The following is a 22,551-nucleotide window of genomic DNA, read 5'->3' on the forward strand; positions in this document are numbered from 1 at the left end:
AAGAGGAGAGGGAAAAACGGCTTAAAACAACATTCAAAAAACTAAGATCATACCATCTGGTCCCATAACTTCATGGCAAATAGATGGGGAAAAAAATGGAAACAGTGACAAAATTTATTTTCTTGGGCTCCAAAATCACTGCAGATGGTGACTGCAGGCATGAAATTAAAAGATGCTTGCTCCTTAGAAGAAAAGCTACAAGAAAACTTGATGGCATATTAAAAAGCAGAGACATTACTTTGCTGACAAAAGTCCATCTAGTCAAAGCTATGGTTTTTCCAGTAGTCACGCATGGATGTGAGCTGAACCATACAGAAGGTTGAGTGTTAAAGAATTGGTGCTTTTGAAATGTGGTGCTAGAAAATAGTCTTGAGAGTCCCCAGGAGAGTACGGAGCTCAAACCAGTCAATTCTAAAGGAAATCAGTCCTGAATATTCATTGGAAGGACTGATAACTGAAGCTGAAGTTCCAATACTTTGGTCACCTGATGTGAAGAACTGACTCATTGGAAAAGACCCTGATGCTGGGAAACATTGAAGGCAGGAGGAGAAGGGGATGACAGAGTATGAGATGGTTGGATGGGAATCACCGACTCGATGGACATGAGTTTGAATAAACTCCAGGAGATAGTGAAGGACAGGGAAGCTTGGTGTGCTGCAGTCTACGGGGTTGCAAAGACTTGGACACGACTTAGTGACTGAGACCTGGGTTTGATGCCTGGGTCGGGAACATCCTCTGGAGAAGGGCATGGCAACCCACTCCAGTATTCTTGCCTGGAGAATCTCATGGACAGAGGAGCCTTGTGGGCTACCGTCCATGTGGTCGCAAGAGCTGAACACAACTTAGGGACTAAACCACCACAGTAGCGACATAGCATAATAACTGTCAGTTTTCCACTGAAAATTCTGGAAAGGCAGAGAGGCAGGGACCACCCCTGCACCAGGACAGTGCCTCAAAAAATGTGTGTTAAGTGAGTGAATAAGTTGAGTAAAGTGGATACAGGAGACCTAAGCATCTTTCCAGGCAGCACAAATCCCATCCCACTGATAACATCTTTCCTCAGACCCCAGGCATTGATCCTCCCAGAAATTTCTATAGGACTAGTCTGAACCACCTCTTAGCCCATGATTCTACCCATCTTTTTTTTTTTTTTTTGGCTGGTTTTTAATCACTATGTTTTTTAATTCGGGGAGACATGCTCCCTGAATCCTCAAGGACACTTATATAGGTATATATTTATTCTATTTCCCAAAGCACTTGTTACAGAGCACATGGAAAATCAGCAACAAACTTGTTAAATTCAACGATGAACTCTTGCCAAAGACCTCCTACTTTGTGAGGTCTCAAAACGTTTTCTCTCTTGAATGCACTCCTGTTATGACAATTCCAAAATATGATGGAAAGAAACCATGGAACACAATGTCAGTTAACTCAGGCTTCTAAGCCTTGCCACTTCAGTGCTGGAAAAGCCACCCACCCAAACTCCGGGCCCCCTTTCCCTATTTTTAACATGGGAACACGAACCTGAGCCGCAACCACCATTAGGACCTACCTGTCTCAAAGAGAAGACTGGAATCAAATGCTGTAACATCTGTGGAAGAGCTTTGCAAATTGGAAAGCAAATATTAGCTCTACTATTTACCTTTTTAAAATACAAAATTCATGATGCAATGCCATCAGTGCGAGATACTGCGTGTGAGTTTTTTTCTGGGAACGGCTGTTCGGCAGAAGAGTGAGGTGACAAGGACAAGTCGCTCAGGCACATGGCCTGCCAAACATGCTCTGGGCATAAATCCCAGGCCAGGCTCAACACTTGTGTGTGGAGAGATTACGAGGTGCCAAGCACCCAAGCCTGCCGGCACGGCTGCAGACATCTTCCAACCCCAGAGAGAGCTTACCTGACACGAGCTGCTGTCCAGGCAAACCCACGGGAACCATGCCCAGGTTATTCATGGCGGTGGCCCAGGCGGTGGGGTCCGTCACCGACATGTTCAGCTGGGTCGCGTCTATTGCGATGCTTCCCAAACCATCGGCCGCTGCGGGTGGGAAAGCAAATCGACTTAGATTCCACCGGTGAGGGTGTCTGAAAACAAATCGCGTTTCTAGAGACGTGAGGCTTCCTTTAAGCACATTCCCAAATCACAAAAAAATACGGCACTGTAATCGACACCAACACTTTCTCTGTCAACATGATGGAACACATTCTGGGAGGAAACTTAACGACATGCAGTTTATATCATACTCAGCGTGCCATTAAGGACGCACCTTTGGGGGGAAAAATGCAGAATCACTTCCTTTTCCCAGGGAAACATTAGTTAAGTTCCCCAGTGAAGAGGACTCTTTGGGTAAAACAAGTCAATTGGCTAAGAATAAATAAATTTGTCTGTTTGTAATTCTGAAGCAGGCACACCCTCTAACTATCTAATAAAAATCTCCAAATTCAGTTGAGCAGTCAAAAGCGGTCCTGATTGAATTTATTAAGATTTACCTTATAACACATTCCATCCTTAACAAATAATGAACATTCGTACATGAAATGCAGGTGCCTGTCTGAAGTGACTCCCAAAATATTTCTTACAAGCACAGACTTTTATTAAGACAAAATAAATAATATTGAAAACAAATAGCACAGAGCTAAAAAAGAAGACAGCAAAATATATCCAACTGGACTTGATGCTCTTTTTTGTTTTAAAGAAATTTATTTTCTCAATTACCTTTGGTTAAAGTCTTTATTGAGTTTGTTACCATTTTTGCTTCCGTCTTATGCTTTGGTTTTTTGGCCTGGAGGCATGTGGGATCTAAGCTCCCTGATGGAGGGATCTAAACCACACTCTCTACACTGGAAGACAAAGTCTTAACCACCAGCCCACCAGCGCAGTCTGAGTTAACTGTGATGGTCACTAGTTCCACGGCCTGGCTTGTTTGAGGAGCACAGGCTCCCACTTCGACACATGTTTCCATGGCTGGGGAGCCTTTCCACTATGATGCAAAGGGCCCGCTTTGTGTCCTATGCCGGCCACCGACATATACCTGCAGCCATCATCTGAGGAAGCTGCTGGGAACACTGGGTGATGCTCTCAACGCCACCTGCATCTACGACTGAATCACGAGCATCCTGAGCGGCAGGAGTGCTTTGATGGCTGAGTGCAGGGTCCCCACGGACATCATCGGATTCTGCAAAAGGGGGAGAGCAGTGGGGTGAGAAAGCCTTCCGGGGCAAATCTGTCATCTACTCCAAACAACAACAGCAAACAAACAATGGCAATTTGCAGGGGCACACACAGAAGCGAAGCTGCCTCCTTGTACAGTCTCAGTTTCGGAGGCCGGGAGACGTGAGGGTCAACCGGCAACCACCTGGAGCAGGGCTGGCTGAATAAACCGCCCCTCTGTGGAGCGGCTAGTACCTGGCCTCCAGCTGAACAGACTTCACAAACGGAGCTTATCAGGCCCTGCACAGCCTCCTCCACACACGGCATATCAATGGAGAGGGCAGACTCGCGGTACATGTGATTTTTTTAAGTTCAAAAATTAATTGATGTTATTTTCGAAGACAGTCATCTGTGAAACGTATTCAGACAGGGAGAAAAAGTGGGGAAAAGGAGAAAAAAAGCAATAAGCTATTCACGGTGAGATTGGTAAAGGACGTGCCCAAAATACAATCGTGCGAAAAGGCAAAAGGGAAGAATGGCATGCTGCCTGTCCGTCGAAGAAGTGCAGAGGGTGATGGGGCCACCGAGGAAAAGCACTTGCTTTTTTTTTATTTCTATGACAAGATATGATTAACTGGCTGTACCTTGTTTGGTCTGAGTTTTCCTGAGAATTGCACAGCTTATATATAAATGTATTTTTATAAGCCTTTTCAAAGCACTTTTCTAACCAAAAAAACCCACAATAAAACATTACAAAAAGTTGCAAAGGGCCCCTCCAGACTTCACTATTTTTACAATGCTATGCTTTCTCTCCATCCTTAAAAATGCAAAAACATACCTTCCTATGTACATGTTAAGTGCACTTTCACCAGCTTGAGACTAGAAGATAAAATATATCACTTGAATTTTACATAGACGGGTAAAACAACTGAATGCAAAGTATTTATTTTTATTTAGGTATCCATTTAGAAATTTTTATTACATGTGCTTCTCTTAATAGGTATTTTAGAATTAGTGTTACAGTCTCTGTGTTAGTATATCTAGTATGAAGATTGGCCCTTTGATTTCTTTGATTCTTAGGTGGGAGAATCAGTGATCCCTTTGAACACTACTCTCAATAAATAAATAAATAAAGAAGACAAAGAAAAAACTTATTTCCAGGTGAGTATAAGTTTCATTCAAATGGAAGCTCAGGTTTCAATATCTCAAGGATAGGTGGGTATTGAGCAAATTGTTTCTTTAGTCTCCATGAATCCCTAGCCCTCAGCACAGGGACATAAGAAATGGTAGGGAATTGTTTTCCATAGTCTATCAGGAAGATGAAACCTTTTCATCAAGAAGCAGTGAAATGATTCCAATTTTGGGAGCAAACTGCACTCAGGTCAAATGTTTTATACCATGCAATTAGACTCTTCCACCTAAATGAATTCAGAATGTGTTTAATGTATTACATGCATCCATTATCTTAGGCAATGAATGCCATCAAAGAGATTCTCACCATGTAAAATAAAACCAGTAACATCAAGGCATAAGTAACCAAATGCCTGCCCTCTCGCTGTCCACTCACTAGCGACATTTCTACGGTGAAACCTTAAAGCAATTTTCTTCTCTCCACATCCACCTGTTTCAGAACACCAAAGCAGAGACAGGCTAGAATGTGTTCCTTCTTTTGCTCAAATGGCCCAGAAGTAGAGGCAGTTCGGATCACTGCAAGGTCACTGTTTGTCTTACTTATCGCCCCACTGAAGTTTAGTTGGCTAGCTTTTTTCTTTTCTAGCTCAAGTTCTCCCCAAATGGGCATTAATCACAACTTTTTCCTGTCCGATGAGTCTGCAGTTCTGGAACACTACATCAGAGAACATCCCTCTGTCGTGTAGGCTTTATGCCTTGCGCCTGACCAGCCATGTTTCACTTTGCCTTTTTCGCTGTAGTGTTTCAGGGGAGGTGTTAGTCTTCTTGGCTTTTTAACTGTCTGTTCCAGTGTTCGTTTTCACTTTAATGACGGCGGTCTTATAAAGGGGCATCAGGTGTCCTGGTGGCCCATAGCTTCTACCTACACTTTTCATCACCATCTTAATAAACTACTGTTTCATGGAGGAAAAACACTAACAAACTGCTACTGTTTCACCAAAACAACTGTTGTTTCCTTGGCAAGTTGTGCTTTGTGAACCTAAAGTTGCCCCTAATGAGACTGACATTCAATGAATTACATCTCCTCAATCTGCCAACCCAATGGTTTGAATGACATACAACTTCATGTGGCTGCCACGTACCTAGAATAGTGACTCTGAAGGAAGTTCTGTCATGTCTCAGGCATTTCCAATAGCCTGAGGGATGCCTTGCAATTCTTCAAAACTTTTAAATTGCTTTATCACTTGGCTTGGGAGGAAGGTGATATTTTAAATTAATTATTATTCCGGAATTTATGAATAGTTGCAAGAGTGATTTTTATACTCTACTAACTTCTATTGTTCCTATTGAGTACCTGCCGCTCTAAATGATTCAAGGCCATAATACCTAATTCATCATTCTAATCAATTTCTCTGCCTTAGTTTTCTTATTTCTAAATGATACAAAAGACTGATATTCTTAATGATGTTTATTTACACACAGACATGTGGGGAGTTAAAAATTACAGCTAATAAAGCACTTGGAATAAAGCAGGTATTAATTATTATTATTTTATTTGGAAGTGTAGCTTGACATTAAGGTACCCTGGGATCTTGGTGTTCCACTGGATAATTATGTAATTAATTTTAAAACAGTTAGTAACACTTAATATTTCTAAAAGTAAGTGCTGCCCTAGTTTTCCGTGTCACATCTAAACTGTACAGGACTATTTCTTCCCTTTCCACTGTTCCTTTGTAAAATAATGTAATTTAAAAGATGTACAAATGTTTCTCTCTAGGTTTTTTTTTTCCAAGCTATCAAACTACAAAAGCCTTCAAGAGATTCATGATCAATTGTGAAACTGGCAGTTTCTATTTACGGCTAGTAGTGAGGTAAGATCATTCCCAAACAATCAGGAATTGGGAATTCCCAAATTCCCAATGTATAAAATGCCTAGGATAACAATACAGTTTTGTCCAGGGTTCAATGGAAATCTAACCTGTTCTTTGTTAAGTTTCATTCAAGTACAAAATCTCACACCCAATTTCATAATTGTTCAATACAATATATTTATACTCAGGATTTTACTGGGCTGTATCAATGGAGCAAATAGCTTTGAAACTCACCAAGGCTTTGACTGTGTGGATCACAGTAAACTGTGGAAAATTCTGAAAGAGATGGGCATACCAGACCACCTGACCTGCCTCTAGACAAACCTGTATGCAGGTCAGGAAGCAACAGTTAGAACTGGACATGGAACAACAGACTGGTTCCAAATAGGAAAAGGAGTACATCAAGGCTGTATATTGTCACCCTGCTTATTTAACTTCTATGCAGAGGACATCATGAGAAACGCTGGGGTGGAGGAAGTACAAGCTGGAATCAAGATTGCTGGGAGAAATACCAATAACCTTAGATATGCAGATGATACCACCCTTACGGCAGAAAGTGAAGAAGAACTAAAGAGCCTCTTGATGAAAGTGAAAGAGGAGAGTAAAAAAGTTGGCTTAAAGCTCAACATTCAGAAAACGAAGATCATGGCATCTGGTCCCATCACTTCATGTCAAATAGATGGGGAAACAGTGGAAACAGTGGCTGACTTTATTTTTCAGGGCTCCAAAATCACTGCAGATGGTGATTGCAGCCATGAAATTAAAAGACGCTTACTCCCTGGAAGGAAAGTTATGACCAACCCAGACAGCATATTCAAAAGCAGAGACATTACTTTGCTGACAAAGGTCCATCTAGTCAAGGCTATGGTTTTTCCAGTGGTCATGTATGGATGTGAGAGTTGGACTATAAAGAAAGCTCAGGGCAGAAGAATTGATGCTTCTGAACTGTGGTGTTGGAGAAGACTCTTGAGAGTCCCTTGAACTGCAAGGAGATCCAACCAGTCCATCCTAAAGGAAATCAGTCCTGAATATTCATTGTTCATTGGAAGGACTGATGTTGAAGCTGAAAGTCCAATACTTTGGCCACCTGATGCGAAGAGCTGACTCATTGGAAAAGACTCTGATGCTGGGAGGGATTGGGGGCAGGAGGAGAAGGGGATGACAGAGGATGAGATGGTTGGATGGCATCACCAACTTGATGGACATGGGTTTGGGTGGACTCCGGGAGTTGGTGATGTACAAGGAGGCCCGGTGTGCTGCGGTTCATGGGGTCGCAAAGAGTCAGACACGACTGAGCGACTGAACTGAACTGAAGCCTAAGAAAATATTACTTGGCCTAAAAGAAAGACACAGGCTTCTCCTGCTCTAACACAACTCTTTGTACCTGTCCAACTCTTACGGGTCCCAAGCATACACACATGCACACCCTGTGAGTAATAAAAATCCATCTATAACTGTCCACAAAACAGATTCCTGTTAAAAAAGGGTGAGTACTGAATTTTTTTCTTTTTTTAAGAATGACCTAAGTCCTTAGTTTCATGCCTACTTTAATAGAAGAATAATTATACTGAGGAAGTCAGATTTATTAGTGTCTTGTAGAGAGTTGATTCCAAAGGAAACCTATTTCATAGGACATCTGAAACTTCTTTAATTTACAGGAAGTAGTCATAGCATTATCATGGGTTACATTTACAGAAAAAAGAAAAATGCATTCCCAAAACTCTACTTTCTGCTTCTATTACTAAGAAAATATTCTCACTTTGATCTCCATCATCCTAGTCAGTAGGATGCTCTCTGGAGGTTATGGAAATGCTCATAGTTTAAAACAACACAGAACACTGTTAAATTGACATTACTTATGTTTTAACTCGATAATTTTTAAGCAACCATTTAGGAATAAAGGAGACATTTCTGCTTCCTGTAATGGTAAACAGTAACTCAGTAATTTCCCACTGAGGAACAACCAGAAGAGCCTAGTATCTTTCATCAGTTTTATAAAATTCTCACTGTTATCTCTTCAAACACACAAGGATCACAAAGACATGTTTAAATTATCGAAGAGGATTACGAAACAGGCTTCTAAGGAGAACAGGTCCTCTTAACTGATCTAGGATCTGGGTGGAATCTGTTAAGTTTCAAGGCAGAGTGGAGTTGCTCTGAAAAATGTGGTTAAAAAGAAAAAGGACACCAAGGCTAAGTGCTTTGAGGGGGGTAAGAAAGAAAGGATCTTTGGGGGTCACTCATGAGAAAAGGGGACTTCAGAGAAGAGAAAGGAGTAAAGCCAGACTACTGGGAAATATACAACGTAAATCTTGCCCCTGTGCCCTCTAAGGAAATGTCAGTAAAGACTACATTACATCTTATTAATAGTATTATATGGGAGTAATTCTTGGATGGTGGATACCCTTTAGAGACGAGAGCCTGAAGAGGATAATGAGGAGGAAGTTGATGACAGAGACAACTCAGGGTACTATGTGATAACACACGATAAAGTTTTCATATCTGTTAAACATAGAGGATGTTGGATATTAATGATCAATGTCTCCTGATTAGTGTGGAATAAAAGGATTAACGTTTGGAAGAAGAGATTTCGATTATATTAAAGTTTATGAGGAATGAGATTTTGTGGGGGAATTTCTGATGTGAGAATTGCAGGGTAGGAATATTACATCAACTAAAGCTAGAAAGGCCCTACTTGGTAATGGAAGAGAAAAAGCCGCCTCTCGGCAGAGGATGGAACTGGGCTGGGGTCGACTCAGGCAGGGTTGAACCCTGTAGTACTTTCTATCGAATCCGTGATATCGACAGGGCTTTTTTAATAAAACCTGACCTATAACCTTTAGTTTTGTATTGGTATGTTCATGAAGTCACTAGACTCTTTTCAAAGGGGCCATGATGTGACATGTCTCACAGCCGCGCACCCGAGGAGAAAAATGCCATTTCGGTGCTGAGTAATTTTTAGCTTGTCCTTTGTGGCTCAGCTGGTAAAGAATCCGCCTGCAATGTGGAAGACCTGGGTTCAATCCCTGGGTTGGGAAGATCCCCTGGAGAGGGGAAAGGCTACCCACTCTATTCTGGCCTGGAGAATTCCACGGACTGTATAGTCCATGGCGTCACAGAGTCAGACACGACTGAGCGGCTTTCACTTTCGTTTAAGGTAAGAAGACAAAGGAGATATGTATTCCCTCCTCTGTGTTCGCACAGCGCTGTGTTCTGTGCACCAGCACTCGGAACTTCATACTCTAATTAGCTGTTTATGTCTACATCCCTGATAAACAGCATACTTAGAATGATCATGGAAACTGATCGTTTTTGCATACCCCGCAGCAAGCAAGTACAGTACCTAGAATTATGGCAGATGCTCAGTATACACATAAAATTGTTTATAAGTCTATACATTTAAATCCTTATGTATAAATTACACATTATATATGTGTTTTTCAAGAAAATTCAGGCATAAAAGGAAGGAAAGAAAGTAAAAAGGAAAATAACAGAGGGAGACAAGGAAGAAATAAGAGAACAAAAAGACAGAATTCAGTTCCAGGGTCCAATCTCACAGGCTGGAGGTTTGAAAGCTAAAGAAAAAAGGGAAAACTGCAACTGAAAACTAGAACACAAGATGAAATTTAAAATATCAAAGACAATTTTTTAAAATGTTAGATTTTTCCAGATGTCTTGGTGCAATTAACAAGTCACTCTCCAAGAGCTAAGACCCCACACCTCCCTGGTAACCAACACAGGGTCATAAGCACGTGACTGCGATGTCCTCCTTTTGTGAGACTTCTTCCCAGCTATTCTCTGGAGGAGCCGAAATCCATAAATAAAATCCATAAATAATGGCATCTCCAGGTCCATTAAGCAGTACATTAGTGTAACAAAGGCATACAGGTATAGTGCTAAAGACGTGAAATCAGGGTAAAAGGGAAAGTTTCCATTTGGCAGGCACCACAGAGGATAAAAAGCAGGTCTGGCTATTTCTCAAACACAGAATGCCATTAAGGGTCTGTGATTATATCCTCCATCTTTCTACTTTGTCGAGTAGCCAATTTTAAACTACAAATCATCATCCTTCCAGCTGAGGGGAGGAAATGGTTACTGAATGGATGATGAAGTTTTGCCCACGACATATCTATTTCTGAAAAACTGGATGCTGAGAGAGGGGAGTGGGGACTGAATATGAGAGAGACAGAAGGTCTCCCTCTGAAATGATGTGATCAAACAAAAGAACCAACTTTGCCAAAGAGACAACTCAACCAGCATGGCAGGACAGCAGATAAAGCCAATTATCTTTTGACACAAAGAAAAATACTATTTGGCATTACTTACCTAAGTGTAGAGAAATGACAGAAGTAAAATTATTTTGTTTTCAGGAGCTCTTTGCTTTAAAAAAAATTACACTTTATATTTCTAAACTGAACAAAGTAATAAATGAGAAAGCTCGAGACCACAGGAATAAAGTACTTCTCTTTCCATTAAAAACAGAAATAAAAAGAAAATAGGACTGGATGCTACTATGATAATACATATTTCAAAGTCTTTGCAGAGACACCTTCCATACTTAGGATAGTTCAGATTTTCTGAAAAGGGCAATATTATACTTGAAAACTGTTTATGAATCATGTAATAGGTCAGTTAAGTCCCCTCACTAATGGCTACCTACCAATGGAGACAAACTCACCCAAGTTCATAGAATATCAATATTCTAACCTGAGAGTTCATCACGTGTAACTTCACCCAGATACAAAAGTCCCCAAAATGTTGCTGACAGGCAACCATCTCAGGACAGCCTTAGAAGTTCAAATCTCCCTTCAGCAGAGGTCTTATCTGGAAAACAAGACATCTGAGCTTTATCAGTCCTGCCTCTACAGTGATGTGCGGCCTTGGGCAAGTGACTCTTCCAGCCCCTCCCTAGGGATACGGAGGTATAAACTCAATATCTGCCAAATTAGTCAGTCACGGACAAGTTTATAAAAGGAAATTAAGGACAGGCATCCCCTGGTGGTCCAGTGGGTGAGAATCTGCCTTGCAGTGCAGGGGATGCTGGTTTGATCCGTGGCCCAGGGAGATCCCACATGCCTTGGGACGACTGAGCTCCTGAGCCGCAGCTACTGAGCGCACGTACCTTAGAGCCTGTTCTCCACAAAAAGGGGAGCCACCGCAGCGCAACTAGAGAGCACCCCGCCCTCTGCGCAACTGGAGGACGCGGCAACGAAGACCCAGTGCAGCCACAAATAAGGAAAAGAGAAAAAGTAAACAAGGCCGTATCAGGCAATTCTTGCTTCCCCTCAACAGACGAGCTTTTTCTGTGGGCACCTGCTCTGTTCTCTTTCTTTCCCATTGAAAAAGTTCTACAGAACAGACAATGTAAGCAAAAGGCTGGAGCTACCTAAAAACTTCTCTTGAAAACTATGGGAGGCCGATGGAGAAAGCAGAGAGAACAAGAGTCCTTTGGAGAAAGATGGTAATGCCTCCCGAAGAGGCTTCAGGTCGACTCCTGGCTTCAAAGACACAACCACCATCTAGGTTGAGCAAGAATGCACGTATATGGACGGCTGAGTCCCCTCGCTGCTCACCTGAAACTCACACACTGTTTGTTAATCGGCTACACCCCAATATAAAACAAAAACTTGTTTTGCTTTTTTTTTGATCTCTATAAACCATAGGCAGTCCCACAGATCAAAGAACATTTTTTTTTTAATGGAATGCACAGTTGTAGAAAGGCATATTGGTCATAAACTGATCATTTTGAACCATACTTATGCACTGAAAGTGATTTCTGGAAACTTCTTATGTAAGGGAAAGCAGAGGACATTTAACTCTACAATTCGTGCTGTCTGGTACTCAGCTGGTTTTTTTTTTTTTTTTTTCATTACACTCTCATATCACACCTTGACCCAACCATGGAAAATATATTAAGCTACAGAGTGGAACACTTTAATGGTAAAGGGTGAAAAAAGTGACCCTTAAACAGCTGCAAACTCTGGTAAATGAGTTACCTGTTCTCCAAAAAGCCTTGAGCAGAGCTCTTTAATCTATGGAAATCCACCTGCAATAAAACCTGGATGGGGCCGTGACTGGTGTGAGCTGGTTGCTCATCCTGTTTAATCTCTCTCCTTGGAGGGTCAACAAGAACATGTTAGTTACTCTTTAAACTAATGTGCTCTTAATGATGCCATTGCAACACGATGAATAAAGCATTAGCCCCACAGCCGTGATCGCCCCAGGAGCAGGAAACCTCACCTCCAGCGTGTTACTGGGGCTGGAGACCTTGTTTTCTCTTCCCTAAATGAGCACCCACAGCCCTTGCTGATGCTCTGTAACCAGAAGGCAGGAGTCTGGAGGCCCTGGGCTCCCTGGGATGATCCTTTTTACTCTTCGGGGAGTCACAGATGGAGACAAGGGGCTGGGATGGTTGGGAGGGGCCACCAAGGCACAGTGCAAATGCCTGTGCAGTGAGATTTCCAACTGGAAAGTTCAAGGCTGGCAGGGAGCATCCTGAGGAAATGGGTCAAACCTTGGCTGCTACTGGCCGTGCTTGGCAACATTCAAAAAGAGCTGCTGTTGTTGTTCAGTAGCTAAGTTGTGTCTGACTCTTTTGTGACCCCTAGGACTGTAGCCCGACAGGCTCCTCTGTCCACAGGATTTTCCAGGCAAGAATACTGCAATGGGTTGCCATTTCCTTCTCCAGGGGTTCTTCCCAACCCAGGGATCGAACCCACATCTCTTGAATTGGCAGGTGGATTCTTTACCACTGAGCCACTTGGGAAGACTCTCAAAAACAGGGGGTGGAATAAATAATGATGAGAAGGTTCCAGCATTGAAGACAATGTTGAAGGTCAGTGTAAAATGATGCTGCTATTTGAGCATAATTCCATCCTTTGCCTCCCTTCCCCTTTCTCTCCCCACCTCTCCCTTATCCCCCTCTCAGTAACAGAATCCAATCCAAAGGTTTAAATATGCTTCCCCCCACCCCACCTTCTCCCATGAACACTCATTCTCCCTCAGTGCCAGCAGGAGATGCAATTCGCCTCTTCAGTATGTCTTAAAGAAAACCTTCCTTCCGTACAAGGGGATGGCATTTGGAGGACTAGGCTCCTCAAATGGAATCTCTTTCTCTACTCCTATCTTCCAGATTAAGAACCCATCCGCCCGGGGAAAGTAGCCTGTTTCTCTAAATATGACTGTTACCAATGAGGCACTAAAGGCACCAGATAATGTGGGAGAGCTGAAAATGGCTTGTGTCAACCTGCAATGAAACGTGCACGACCAAAAGCAAATAGTCATTTAATGAAATACCGGTGCATTCTGTATTATGACAACGTCTCTAATTAGCAAATTTAGATCTCATTAGAGTTAAAAGTCATCTGTAAGCAGGGCTTGCTCACATTGCAAAAAAAAAAAAAAACACCCTGAGCTTGCACAGTTATACAAAAATCAGAGTTGGTTGTAGATGAAATGAGTAACGTGAAGGCAAGTAATTTCAAAAGCAGAATTACAAAGACCCAGACTGGGACTTCCCTGATGATCCAGTGGTTAGGACTCCATGGTTCAACTGCAGGGGTGCAGGTCAGATCCCTGACCAGGGAACTAAGATCCCACATGCTGTTGATGTTTGGCAGAAACCAACACAATTCTGTAAAGCAATTAAAAAATAAATAATTTACATTAAAAAAAAAAAGGTCCCACATGATGTACAGTGTGGCCAAGGGGGAAAAGAAAAAAGTCCTGCTCAAAAGTTGTGTAGACAAGGTCATATTGAATGTCATGCGTGAGTGCATTTTGTATGTTTGATACAATGTAGGATGAGGCCTCCCGAAGAAGGCTGTGGGTGCCTGGAGCCTGTGAGGTTTTAAGTGGCTGTTTTGAGGCACCATCCGGCCCCTTCTTTCCTTCTGCACGTGAGATAAACAAAGCTCCGTCTCCCCTCAAATTCACCAAACTCAGATCAGATCAGATCAGATCAGTTGCTCAGTCGTGTCCAACTCTTTGCGACCCCGTGAATCGCAGCACGCCAGGCCTCCCTGTCCATCACCAACTCCCGGAGTTCACCCAGACTCACGTCCATCGAGTCAGTGATGCCATCCAGCCATCTCATCCTCTGTCGTCCCCTTCTCCTCTTGCCCCCAATCCCTCCCAGCATCAGAGTCTTTTCCAATGAGTCAACAGCACCAAACTCAGGTCAAGATCAAATGCCATCCCCAGTTATTTATTCACAGATTACTTACAAATTACCGGCAGGGGAGTAAGCTAAAACTGACCCTAAAGGACACAGATCTGAGAGGAAAACATCTGGCTCCTCGTGCTGAATGTAATTTCATGTTAGCTGAGAGTAATCATATTTATTTATGGTTTTATTATTTATAAAAAAAGAAATTATGCTGAATGTGCTTAGCGTGAATTACAGTGTATTGCTATTGCTGCCACGGTTTATTATTTTCACAGCTAGATGGCTTAAGCGCAACCTAAACAAATATTTTAAAAGAATTCCCACTAGCATTGTCACTTCCCCCTGTTAGTCTTACTGCAAAAGATCATCTGCTCGTCAAGGACTCTGATGTTCTTACTCTTGTGCATTTCTAAATTTTACGATTTATTATATGAGATAACGCTTACTGTAAAATGATGACTAAGAAAATAAGCAGCAATGAGTGGTGGTTGAGCCATGCAGGGAATGAGTTGACGGCACTTAAGAACCTCGTAGCTGTCAATTCCAAACATACTCCAGGCCTAGGCCCATTAATGCAATCAGGATAATGATTCCATTACTCGCACGATGAAGCAGACATGTGTTCATGCACTTATCCAGCATATCAACCTGACACAATCTCTACAACACAAAGAGCTTTATTCATAATTAATTAGCTAAAAGTAAGGTGGATATGACTGTGAGACACACAATCAACATGAAAAGTAATGGTAGCATTATTTCCAGACTGCCCACAGGAAAATCTCTTAACATTAGTCTCTTTCTTTAATAGAGGACACCATCTTCATGCAAACAGGCTTCCCAAACTCTTGCTACCATTCCTATTCATCAGCTAATTCAACTGCCCTTTCTTTGAGCAGTGAAATTTGCATGAAAAAGCAGTGACATAATTTCTCCCCATAACATCACTGTATGGCACGTAGATGGAAACTAATGTTCTTATGCAGACACTTTTATTTTAAAGGCATTTTTACTAACACTAATACTTGGCCTGAATTTTTTTTTTTTAAAGCCGAAGTCCATAAAGTGAAAGGAAAATGTCATTTCCTAAGCGCTCGCCATGAGGTACGCAGCAGGAAAGTAGCTTACTGTGTTACATCTATATTCTTCATTTCATGAAAACTCCCAACAACCCGTGAGACAGTTGTTACTAGCACTTATGTTTTTGCAACAGAAGAAAACTTAAGTTTCAGAAAATTAAGACTGACTCATGTACCTTGGGTCACAAGGCTAATGACTGGCAGAGCCCAGGGTTCAATCTGTCTTAGCCTGGACCTCTGTTGTTACAGACTTGAGGAACTTTTCTCTAAGAAAGAGCCCGAGTAGGAGGTCCCTTTTGGTTTTGACTGATTCTGAAGACATAGGAATCTGGGGGAAAAGCATTAGTTACATCACCTAGGGATGCAGTCACTCAATAGATCTTTATTAAAAGCTTCCTATATGCAGGTCCCTGTGCTTGAAATCAGGAATACGGTGAACAAGACAGACCCCATCTTCAAGGAGTCTGCAAACTAAGAGGCACCAGTAGATGAATGAATACAACAAAATAGAGACTCACAGATGCAGAGAATAAACTAGTGGTTACCAATGGGAAGAGCAAAGGGGACTAAGAGGTACAAGTGTTAGTCTCTCAGTCGTGTCTGACTCTTTGCAACCCCATGGACTGAAGCCCGTCAGGCTACTCTTTTCATGGAATTCTCCAGGCAATAATATGCGAGTGGGTAGCCATTCCCTTCCCCAGGGGTATCTTTCCAACCCAGGGATCGAACCCAGGTCTCCCGCATTGCAGGCAGATTCTTTACTGTCTGAGGGACCAGGGAAGGCCAAGAGGTACAAACCACTAAATATAAAATAAATAATATACCAGGATGTGATGTATAGCACAGAAAATAGAGCCAATAGTTTATAATAACTATATGGAGTATAATGTACAAATATATTGAATCAATTCAGGTATATATATGTTATATACCTGAAATTATAATCCGGTCCCATCACTTCATGGCAAATAGATGGGGGAAAAAATGCCAACAGTGACAGACTTTATTTTTTTGGGCTTCCAAATCACTGTGGACTGTGACTGCAGCCATGAAATAAAAGATCCTTGCTCCTTGGAAGAAAAGCAGATGACAAACCTAGACAGCATATTAAAAAGCAGAGACATTACTTTGCCAACAAAGGTCTGTCTAGTCAAAGCAATGGTTTCTCCAGGAGTTATGAATGGATGTGAGAGTTGGACCATAAAGAAGGCTGAGCGCTGAAGAACTGATGCTTTTGAACTGTGGTGTTGCAGAAGATTCATGAGAGTCCCACGAAAAGCAAGGAGATCAAACAAGTCAATCCTAAAGGAAATCAACCCTGAATAGTCATTGGAAGTACTGATGCTGAAGCTCCAATTCTTTGGCCACCTGATGACTCATTGGAAAAGACCCTGATGCTGGGAAAGACTGCGGGCAGGAGGAGAAGGGGAAGACAGATGATGAGATGGTTGCATGGCATCACTGACCCGATGGACATGAGTTTGAGCAAGCTCCAGGAGTTGGTGATGGACAGGGAGGCCTGGCATGCTGCAGTCCATGGGGTCGCAGTGTCGGACAAGACTGAGCAACTGATCTGAACTGATTATAACAAAACAGCAACACAGCTAGATTCTGGATGTAACCACGTTTTAACATATTGTTAATCTTGAAGAAAGGAAGGGAAGTCACTAAGATTCTTCCCTCCCCACCCACCTCCCTCCTATGCTCTCCCCGCAAAATGAGAAAGACAAGTGGGCTGAAACCAGAAGCTGCTGGAGCAGTAAACAAACAGGAAGCTAGATTTTTCGGAGGGAAATGCCAGCACTAGCTTTGTGTCAGATGACAGCCTGTCCTGGTGAGGCGGAGCCAGGGCCCGAGGACCCCACAGTCATCCCTTGTTGACTTGGAAACCTTCTTGCATCTTTGCATGGTCCTCCCTCCAGTCCCAGTCATCCACCTTGACCCCTCTACTTCAGGTATAAAAGTAGACAGGGGGATAAAACATGAGCAAATCAGCAGAAATCACTGCTGGAGAACATTTCAAGACCCATGCTTTAGGGAGAAGTACATTTTTTCTTAGAATATTGATTGTGCATCTAGAGAAAAAGAGGTGGAGAGGAAATGTGTAAGACATCTATCTAGGGTTGATCTGCAGGCTGAGCATTTTAATGGGCTGGGTCTTATCAGAAAGCCTCACAGATGCCTTTGCCCACACTGGGCTTAACTCTGTTCAAATGCAGTAAGCACCCGACATATGAACAAGTTTCATACCAACAGTGTGTTCTTAAGTCCAACTTGTTCATGAAGTCCAACAAAGTTAGCCTAGGTACCCAACTAATACCACTAGCTATATAGTCAGTTCAGTTCAGTCACTCAGTCATGTTCGACTCTTTAAGACCCCATGGACTGCAGCATGCCAGGCTTCCCTGTCCAGCAACTGCTCCCAGGGCTTGCTCAAACTCATGTCCATCAAGTCGCTGATGCCATCCAACCATCTCATCCTCTGTTGTCCCCTTCTTCTGCCTTCAATCTTTCCCAGCATCAGGGTCTTTACTTGTGAGTCAGTTCTTCACACATCAGGTGGCCAAAGTACTGGAGCTTCAGCTTCATTCCTTCTAATGAATATTCAGGACTGATTTCCCTTAGGGTTGACTGGCTTGATTTCCTTGCAGTCCAAGGGACTCTCAAGAGTCTTCTCCAACAGCACAGTTCAAAAGCATCAATTCTTCAGTGCTCAGCTTTCTTTATGGTCCAACTCTCCCATCCATACATGACTACTGGAAAATAGCTTTGACTAGACAGACCTTTGTTGGCAAAGTAATGTCTCTGCTTTTTAATATGCTGTCTAGGTTTGTCATAGGAAAAGGAGTACGTCAAGGCTGTATACTGTCACCCTGTTTATTTAACTTATATGCAGAGTACATCATGAGAAACGCTGGGCTGGAAGAAGCACAAGCTGGAATCAAGATTGCTGGGAGAAATATCAATAACCTCAGATATGCAGATGACACCACCTTTATGGCAGAAAGTGAAGAAGAACTAATGAGCCTCTTGACGAAATTGAAAGAGGAGAGTGAAAAAGTTGGCTTAAAGCTCAATGTTCAGAAACTAAGATCATGGCATCTGGTCCTATCACTTTATGCCAAATAGATGGGGAAACAGTGGCTAACTTTATTTTTTTGGGCTCCAAAATAACTGCAGATGGTGATTGCAGCCATGAAACTAAAAGACGCTTACTCCTTGGAGGGAAAGTTATGACCAACCTAGATAGCATATTGAAAAGCAGAGACATTACTTTGCCAACAAAGATCCATCTAGTCAAGGTTATGGTTTTTCCAGTGGTCATGTATGGATGTGAGAGTTGGACTATAAGGAAAGCTGAACGCCAAAGAATTGATGCTTTTGAACTGTGGTATTGGAGAAGACTCTTGAGAGTCCCTTGGACTGCAAGGAGATTCAACCAGTCCATCCTAAAGGAGCTCAGTCCTGGGTGTTCATTGGAAGGGCTGATGTTGAAGCTGAAACTCCAATACTTTGGCCACCTCATGTGAAGAAATGACTCATTGGAAAAGACCCTGATGCTGGGAAAGACTGATGGCAGGAGAAGGGGGCGACAGAGGATGAGATGAATGGATGACATCACCGACTCAACAGACATGAGTTTGGGTAAACTCCGGGAGTTGGTGATGGACAGGGAGGCCTGGCGTGCTGCGGTTCATGGGGTCACAAAGAGTTAGACACAACTGAGCAACTGAACTGAACTGAACTAGGTTTGTCATAGCTTTTCTTCCAAGGAGCAAGCATCTTTTAATTTCATGGCTGCAGTCATCATGTATAGTGATTTGGGAGCCCAAGAAAATAAAGTCTGCCACTGTTGGCAATTTTTTCCCCATCTATTTGCCATGAAGTGATGGGACTGGATGCAATGATATTCGTTTTTTGAATGTTGAGTTTTAAGCCAGCATTTTCACTCTCCTCTTTCACTTTCATCAAGATGCTCTTTAGTTCTTCTTCACTTTCTGCCATAAGGGTGGTGTCTTCTGCATATCTGAGGTTATCAATATTTCTCCCAGAAATCTTGATTCCACTCTGTACTTCATGCAGCCCTGCATTTCTCATGATGTACTCTGCATATAAGTTAAATAAGCAGGGTGACAATATATAGCCTTGATGTACTCCTTTCCCAATTTGGAACCTGTCCGTTGTTCCACGTCGGGTTCTATCTGTTGCTTCTTGACCTGCATACAGGTTTCTCAGCATGCAGGTAAGGTGGTCTGGTATTCCCATCTCGAAGAATTTTCCACAGTTTGTTGTGATCTATAAAGTCAAAGACTTTGGTGTAGTCAATAAATCAGAAGTAGATGTTTTTTTTGGAACTCTCTTGTTTTTTCAATGATCCAATGGATGTTGGCAATTTGATCTCTGGTTCCTCTAACTTTTCTAAATCCAGCTTGGACATCTGGAAGTTCCCAATTCACATGTTGTTGAAGCCTGGCTTGGAGAATTTTGAGCATTCCTTTGCTAGCATGTGAGATGAGCGCAATTATGCAGTAGTTTGAACATTCTGAGGCATTGCCTTTCTTTGGGATTGGGCTATATAGTACTGCACTGTATTAGGTTTATAACACTTCTCACATAAATAATACATATATAAAAAACAAACGCACAGAGACACACACAAACATTTAAAATCCGACAGTACAGTACCTTGAAAAGTAAAATAATGTAGTACGCCAGCTGGCATACAGGGGTGCATTCACATCTTTGAATATTTTGCAACTTGAAGGTTGTATGTAGGGCTTCAGATCAGATCAGATCAGATCAGTCGCTCAGTCATGTCCAACTCTTTGAGACCCAATGAATCACAGCACGCCAGGCCTCCCTGTCCATCACCAACTCCTGGAGTTCACTGAGACTCACGTCCATCGAGTCAGTGATGCCATCCAGCCATCTCATCCTCTGTCGTCCCCTTTTCCTCCTGCCCCCAATCCCTCCCAGCATCAGAGTCTTTTCCAATGAGTCAACTCTTCGCATGAGGTGGCCAAAGTACTGGAGTTTCAGCTTTAGCATCATTCCTTCCAAAGAAATCCCAGGGCTGATTTCGTTCAGAATGGATTGGTTGGATCTCCTTGCAGTCCAAGGGACTCTCAGGAGTCTTCTCCAACACCACAGTTCAAAAGCATCAATTCTTTGGCGCTCAGCCTTCTTCACAGTCCAACTCTCACATCATACATGACCACAGGAAAAATGAGAGTAAATCTGTGATTTGAGCTGAGAGCTTGTTGCAAGTATCACTACCATCAGGGATTGCCAAGAACTGTTATCCCTGTATAGAGAGCTTCTACTGTCATCTCCAACTCACCGTATCACCATCACCAACACAAAGAGGACAGTGAGAGAGAAGGCTGGCAAGATACACAGGCTGGTCGGGGCCACCTGAGTGGGAGGGCTGGGAGGTAAAGTTGGGTTACTGTTCCCCTCACCCCTTCTGTACTAGCATTCCTTCCTGCCTACTTGTCTTCCTTCACAAGCTATCTCGTTCCACTGGTAGCTGGCTACAAGGCTGACCCGGAGTTCAAGTCTCCTTTCTGCCTTCCACCATGAACAAGAGCTACAGGAAGTGGAGATATCAGGGCAGGGGAAAGCTGGGAGCTGAGTGAACCAGAAACGCCACCGTCTGTTCTCCGGGGCTGCTGACATCCTGGAAGTGCTGCAAGCACAGGGTGTGTTAGCGTGTGACGCACACGTGAATCCAAGTCCCACTGCCTGCTCATCAGGATGGCTACCCTGTGCCAATTACGTTTCCCCTTGCAGTGAAGATGACCTTACACACTGAGAGCTGATCTGGGGCCCCCTTTCTGCCTCTCCTATAAAACCAAGGACAGCAGTTTGCACATCACAGGAGAGCGGCCATCACAAGTCCCCTCCGGGCCAGTTCCCTGAGCTTCTCCACTTGATGTCCCTTCAGATCTCATCTCACGAGTTATTTGAGGGGCTAATGCCTAACGCCTTTTGGAGGAACTGAAAGAAATGAAGCACTGCTGTCAATGCTGTGAGACATTGTGATGGTTCAAATCTAGATCCCTTTACCGAGGTTCTCACAGAGGAATTCTTTTGATTATAAAACAGCAGCAAAACTTCCACAAACGACAATTTCATGAGTGCATCTTTACACCAACTTTCCCCTCTGAAAAGTACATATTCTGGACTCTCTGGTTTTTTTTTTTTTCTATCAGTATTTTGGCTTGATTCATTGTTGGTTCACAAGACACCAGAATAATAAGCTAGGTGGCTTGAGGCTGTGAGTGGCAGGGTTTGGCATTAGCATCAGAGTCTTGGTCTGTGAACGCCTGTGGTCCAGGAGATCAAACATGGGAAAGGCCTGGAGTGCCCACCTTGATGACTTAATCCATCAAACCAAGTTCAGAACAGCAGCCAACAGCAGCTTGGATCATTTGACTACATTACTTGCCACTGGCTCACACACTCAGGAACCAAAGAGATGAACAGGCCATTTTAGGCAGAGCAGCCAATTAAAAAGGAAATGTGAGCTAATCCTGAAATGTGATGCAGAAGAAAAGAGAGGTTATAATTGGATCCTTTCTGAGAGTTGTACTAAGCTCAAATTATTTCTGAATTTGCAATCTCCTTGCTGAGTTAAACTGCAAAAATAAGTTTATATGAGAAAAGGTGATTTCTGAAATATATTAAGTATAATATATAATGGCTGTAAATTTATACATGAAATCCAGAAAAGTGTTTTTTTTCTTCATGCCACATGATCGGAGTCTTATTTTACACTCTACTAGATTTCTTTTTTCTTTCTTTGGCCATGCCTTGCAGTTTTGGGGGATCTCAGTTCCCCAATCAGGGACTGAACCTAGGCCCACGACAGTGAAAGCACCAAGTCCTAACCACTGGACCCCCAGGGAATTCCCAGCCACTAGTTTTCTCATACGTGAATATTCTTGACCCAAATCAATGAAAGCGTATGAAATATAAGCAACGGAGTCTCCATACAGAGATGGACCAAGACACTGAACTGCATGGCGCTGCTTGTCTTGCCCACTGCAGCCAACATCATGCCTGGTATTAAGAAGTGGAACATGACTTCAATCTCACTAAGTGGGGGTGGTGGAGGGTGTTAGAACCAGAACAGAGGAGAAGCTAGGCCA

General features: G+C 42.7%; 1 protein-coding gene across 3 annotated transcripts in view; it reads right to left on the minus strand.

Moving 5' to 3' along the window:
• The window catches only part of ENOX1 (ecto-NOX disulfide-thiol exchanger 1), a 340,778-nt gene that overhangs the window by 247,957 nt on the left and 70,270 nt on the right, over nt 1-22,551 (minus strand). For 2 of the 3 annotated variants that reach the window (XM_055541998.1, XM_055542001.1), the window contains exons 2-3: nt 3,031-3,174; nt 1,899-2,036 (exon numbers count right to left, since the gene is read on the minus strand). In XM_055541998.1, coding sequence (XP_055397973.1) covers nt 1,899-2,036; nt 3,031-3,174 — 282 coding nt within the window. Of the gene's footprint in view, nt 1-1,898; nt 2,037-3,030; nt 3,175-10,858; nt 10,945-22,551 lie in introns of those variants that run through there. The other variant, XM_055542000.1, reaches the window with a different exon arrangement.

This window comes from Bubalus kerabau, chromosome 12, assembly GCF_029407905.1.
Source record: "Bubalus kerabau isolate K-KA32 ecotype Philippines breed swamp buffalo chromosome 12, PCC_UOA_SB_1v2, whole genome shotgun sequence".
In the NCBI taxonomy this organism is placed as follows: domain Eukaryota; kingdom Metazoa; phylum Chordata; class Mammalia; order Artiodactyla; family Bovidae; genus Bubalus; species Bubalus kerabau.